This window comes from Chiloscyllium plagiosum, chromosome 30 (assembly GCF_004010195.1).
Source record: "Chiloscyllium plagiosum isolate BGI_BamShark_2017 chromosome 30, ASM401019v2, whole genome shotgun sequence".
Classification (NCBI taxonomy): Eukaryota; Metazoa; Chordata; class Chondrichthyes; order Orectolobiformes; family Hemiscylliidae; genus Chiloscyllium; species Chiloscyllium plagiosum.
In genome coordinates, this window is record NC_057739.1 from 44,683,373 (window position 1) to 44,689,011 (window position 5,639).

At 45.9% G+C, this 5,639-nt stretch overlaps 1 protein-coding gene across 1 annotated transcript in view; it reads right to left on the reverse strand.

The window, feature by feature from the left end:
* The window catches only part of gtf3c5 (general transcription factor IIIC, polypeptide 5), a 43,250-nt gene that overhangs the window by 16,067 nt on the left and 21,544 nt on the right, over window positions 1–5,639 (reverse strand). Inside the window, exons 2-3 of the mRNA XM_043720600.1 lie at window positions 4,829–5,057; window positions 3,262–3,460 (exon numbers count right to left, since the gene is read on the reverse strand). Of these exons, the coding sequence (XP_043576535.1) occupies window positions 3,262–3,460; window positions 4,829–5,057 (428 nt within the window). The remainder of the gene's footprint in view (window positions 1–3,261; window positions 3,461–4,828; window positions 5,058–5,639) is intronic.

Sequence of the window (5,639 nt, forward strand, 5' to 3'; positions counted from 1 at the left end):
AATCATCTAGAAAAGAATAATTTGATTAGGGATAGTCAGCACGGTTTTGCGAAGGGTAGGTCGTGGCTCACAAACCTTTTTGAGTTCTTTGAGAAGGTGACCAAACAGGTAGATGAGAGTAAACCGGCTGATGTGGTGTATTTGGATTTCAGCAAGGCGTTCCACAAGGTTCCCCACAGTAGGCTATTGTACAAAATGCAGAGGAATGGGATTGTGGGAGATATAGCAGTTTGGATCAGTAATTGGCTTGCTGAAAGAAGACAGAGGGTGGTAGTTGATGGGAAATGTTCATCCTGGAGTCCAGTTACCAGTGGTGTACCACAAGGGTCGGTGTTGGGTCCACTGCTGTTCATCATTTTTATAAACGAAACTGGATGAGGGCGTAGAAGGGTGGGTTAGTAAATTGCAGACGACACTAAGGTCGGTGGAATTGTGGATAGTGGCGAAAGATGTTGTAGGTTACAGAGAGACATAGATAAGCTGCAGAGCTGGGCTGAGAGGTGGAAAATGGAGTTTAATGCGGACAAATATGAGGTGATTCACTTTGGTCGGAGTAACTGGAATGCAAAGTACTGGGCTCATGGTAAGATTCTTGGTAGTGTAGATGAGCAGTGAGATCTGTGTCCAGGTACACAGATCTTTGAAAGTTGCCACCCAGGTTGACAGGGTTGTTCAGAAGGCATACAGTGTTTTAGCTTTTATTAATAGAGGGATCGAGTTCCAGAATCATGAGGTTATGCTATAGCTATACAAAACTCTGGTGCGGCCGCACATGGAGTACTGTGTACAGTTCTGGTCACCACTTTATAAGAAGGATGTGGAAACTTTGGAAAGGGTGCAGAGGAGATTTACTAGGGTGTTGTCTGGTATGAAGGGAAGGTCTTACGAGGAAAGGCTGAGGGACTTGAGGCTGTTTGTTCGAGAGAAGAAGGTCGAGAGTTGGCATAGTAGAAGCATACAAGACGATCAGAGGATTAGATGGGGTGGTCAGTGAGAGTCTTTTTACAAGAATGGCGACAGCGAGCACGAGGGGGCATAGCTTTAAATTGAGGGGTGATAGATATAGGACAGATGTCAGAGGTAGTTTCTTTACTCAGAGAGTAGTAAGGGTATGGAATGCTTTGCCTGCAACGGTAGTAGATTCGCCAACTTTAAGTACATTTAAGTCGTCATTGGACAAGCATATGGAATAGTGTAGGTTAGATGGGCTTCAGATTGGTATGACAGGTCGGCGCAACATCGAGGGCCGAAGGGCCTGTACTGCGCTGTAATGTTCTATGTTCTATGTACTGAATCTAATATGGCCTTGCCTATTGTTGGCCTGTCTACATACTGTGTCAGGAAACCCTCCTGCACACACTGGACAAAAGCTGACTCAAACTATAGCGTTTCCAATCAACAGCTGGAAAGTTAAAGATCCCCCATAACAACTACCCTGTTACTTTCGCTTCTATCAAGAATCATCTTTGCAATCCTTTCCTCTACATCTCTGGAACTATTTGGAGGCCTATAGAACACTGCCAACAGGGCGACCTCTCCTTTCCTGTTTCTAACCTGAGCCCAAACTACCTCAGTAGACGAGTCCTCATCAAATGTCCTTTCTGCCACTGTAATACGGTCCTTAACTAACAATGCCACATCGCCCCCTCTTTTACCATCTTCTCTGTTCTTACTGAAACATCTAAATCACTGAACCTCCAACAACAAAAAATTCCTGTCCCTGCTCTATTCATGCCTCCGAAATGGCCACAACAAAGTCCCAGGTACCAACCCATGCTGCAAGTTCATCCACCTGATTCTGGATGCTCTTGGCATTGAAGTAGACACATTTAATACCACCTTCCTGCCTGTTGATACAGTCCTGCGACCTTGAAACCTTATTCATAATCTCAGTTCTCTCAACCTCCTGTACACTGGATCCACAATTCAGGTTCCCATCCCACTGGTGAATTAGTTTAAACCCTCCTGAAGAACATTAGCAAATTTCACCCCAGGATATTGGCACCCGTCTGGTTCAGATATAGACCACCCTGTTTGTAGAGGTCCCACCTACGCCAGAATGAGCCCCAATTATCCAGGTATCTGAAACCCTCCCACCTGCACCATCCCTGTAGCCACGTGTTCAACTGCTCTCTCTCCTTATTCCTCTCTTCGCTCGCACATGGCATGGGTAACAAATCAGAGATAACAACTCTGTTTGTTCTCGCTCTAAGCTTCCACCCTAGCTCCCTGAATTTCTGCCTTAAATCCCCACCCCTTTTCCTACCTATGTCGCTGGTGCCTATGTGAACTATGACTTGGGATTGCTCCCCCTCCCCCTTAAGACATCATGGACCCTGGGAAGCAACACACTAACCATGAATCTCTCTCGTTCCCACAAAATCTCCTATCTGTCCCCCGAACTATGAAGTCCCCAACGATTAATGCTCTGCTCCTCTCCCCCCATCCCTTCTGAGCAACAGGGACAGACTAGGCCAGAGACCTATACCCCATGGCTTACCCCTGTAAGTCGCTCCCCCCAAGCAGTATCCAAAATGGTATACTTGTTATACCAGGGGAACAGTCCCAGGGGATCCCCGCACTGACTGCTTCTTACCCTTTTCTAACAGTCACCCAACTATCTTCAATTCTAAGAGTAACCACCTCCCTGTAGCTTTTATCTATAACTGTCTCTGTCCCTGGAATGATCTTGAGTTCAGACAGTTCCAGCTCCAGTACCCTAACATGGTCTTCAAGGAGCTGGAGTTGGGTGCACTTCCTGCAGGTGTACTCAGCTGGGATACTAATGGTGCCTCGCAACTCTAACATCCCACAGGAGGAACCTTGCACCAACTGCTCTGCCATCCCTGCTAACGCCCCTTACTAAGAAACAAAAGAGAAAAAAAAAGTCCCAGAAGCCTTAGAGATTCAACTGGTAGTGGATTATTGTGAAAGTCACCACACCTCAGGAAAAGAAGATCCTGCCCCACTAGCTACCTGATGAAGGAGCAGTGCTCTGAAAGCTAGTGCTTCCAAATAAACCTGTTGGACTATAACCTGGTGTTGTGTGATTTTTAACTTTGTCCACCCCAGTTCAACACTAGCACCTCCACATCAAAGAGACATATCAGACTCAAAACATTAACCCTGTTTCTCCCTCCCTAGATGCTACCAGACCTGATGAGTTTCTCCAGCACTTCCAGTGTTTAATTCAGATTTCCGACATGTGCACTATTTTATGTTTAATGAGTTGATACTCTGGCACTGAATGCTTCCACTGACCTGTGCTGGACTTCTGGCCGGTAGTAATAATCCACGGGGTTATCCACGCGGGAAAATATTGGTGGAGGAATGTAAAGCGGCAATTCCTGGTCAAAAAACTCTCTGTGTTCGGGCTTGTGGAGAATGACCTTGTCGTACATGGAAACTTGTGAGCCACTTGCTGTCGTGTGCATGACCAGAAACTGGAAATCGGACATTCCTATCAGACATAATCAGAAGACCACATTCATTAACTGTAGACATATAGTGAGGAGAGGTGTCAGTGAATCAGGAGGCCATGGTGGGCTTGTACCCATTAGAGTTTAGAAGAACGAGAGAAGCCCTCTCAGAGTGCAGCATGGTCACACAGTGGTCAGCACTGCTGCCTCACAGTGCCAAGGATGCAGGTTTGGTTGCAGCTTCAGGTGACTGTCTGTGTCAAGTTTTGCACATTCTCCCCGTATCTGCGTAGGTTTCCACCAGATGCTCCAGTTTCCTCCCACCAAAGATGTGCAGGTTAGGCATGCTAAATTTCCCTATCGTGTCCAAGGATGTGCAGGCTAGGTGGGTTAGTCATGGGAAATGTGGGCTTATGCAGATAGGGTGAGAAACTGGATTTGGGAGGGATGCTCTTCGGAGGGTCAGTGCAGACTCTATGGGCCTCTTTCTGCACTGTAGGGATTTATGATTCTATGAGAATAGACAATTTGTCAAATTCCATCTCCACAGAGGGCTGTCGAGGCTGGGTTGTTAAATACATCTTAGGCTGAGTCAGACAGATTTTAATCAATAAAGGAGTCGAGTGTTATAGAATAAGGCAGGAAGGTGGAGTTGAGGATTATCAGAATAGACATGATTGCATCAAATGACTGAGCATACTCAACGGGCCGAATGGTCCACTTTTGCTCCTACATTTTACAGACACCTTACTGTAATGTTCACTGGTTACATTTATAGTCATAGAGATGCACAGCACGGAAACAGATCTTTTGGTTCAACCCATCCACGCCGACCAGATATCCCAACCCAATCTAGTCCCACCTGCCACCTCCCAGGTCATATCCCTCCAAACCCTTCCTCTATTCATATACCCATCCAAATGCCTCTTAAATGTTGCAAATGTACCAGCCTCTACCACTTCCTTTGGCAGCTCATTCCATATGCATACCACCCTCTGTGTGAAAAAGTTGCCCCTTAGGTCTCTTTTATATCTTTCCCCTCTCACTCTAAACCTATGCCCTCTAGTTCTGGACTCCCCCACCCCAGGGAAAAGACCTTGTCTATTTATCCTATCCATGCCCCTCATGATTTTATAAACCTCTATAAAGGTCACCCCTCATCCTTCGACGCTCCGGGGAAAACAGCTCCAGCCTGTTCAGCCTCTCCCTATAGCTCAAATCCTCTAACCTTCTACAGTTTCATTCCCAGTGTCTCTCCTCAATTGGCACCAAAAATCCCTGACTCAGTAGAAGCTTTTTACATCGACCACCCCCAAACTCAGGCTGTCATTGAGTCAACACGAATAGTTATTTCCTCAATTCTTCAGAGGTACTAAACAGCATTCACACACAATCCAAGAATGCATTACCCTGGAATTTGTAAGTGGTCCCAATAAGTCCCAGGATTTCCATTTTGAATTTAACCTCTTCTCCTTTGCGTTCCTCCACAGGAGATGCTCCAGCTCTCAGTTTTCTCTGCATCCTCTTTACCCTGAGCAATATGCTGGTCGATGGGAAACGGTTGGCACACACTGGGTGGCAGTAAGGGTCATTTGGGCGGAAGTGCAGTTCCAGCCTCCGGGATGGGTCAGCGTAGGTCTATACCAAAGTAAACAGGTTTAGAAATATTATTGTGAGAATAATGGCTGTACAGCAGAGTGAAAGAGAATAAACAAGACTTGCAATAATATAGCACTATTACAGCAACCAGATATCTCCTGGTAATTTATAAGCAATAACATATTTAAATGTTGTAATGTAGGATATGTGCCAATATCCACCCAGCAAGAGCCCACACACTGCCATGTTAAATGGCCAGCTTAAACAGTTCAAAAATCAAAACAAAGTTTGGTGTGGTGAGAGATTTAGTGTGTATCTTACCCCATACTGTCGCTAACCTGTGAGCATTTGATAGAAAAAGTTTTACTTCATATCTAATATAGTTCTGTCCCTATTCTGCAGCTGTGGTGAGGACAGCTTTACTCTGTTTCTAACCACGTGCAGTCCTTGTCCTGGGAGTGTCTGATAGGAGCAGGGTGTATATTGGGGTCAGGTGGGGGGTGTATGCCTTTTGGGGATGGGGACGAGAGGGTGTTTATTTGAGGTAAGGGGTATTTGATGAGGTGGGGATGTATATTGGGGTGGGAGGTGTTTATGGGGGGGTGGGGAGTGTTTGATAGG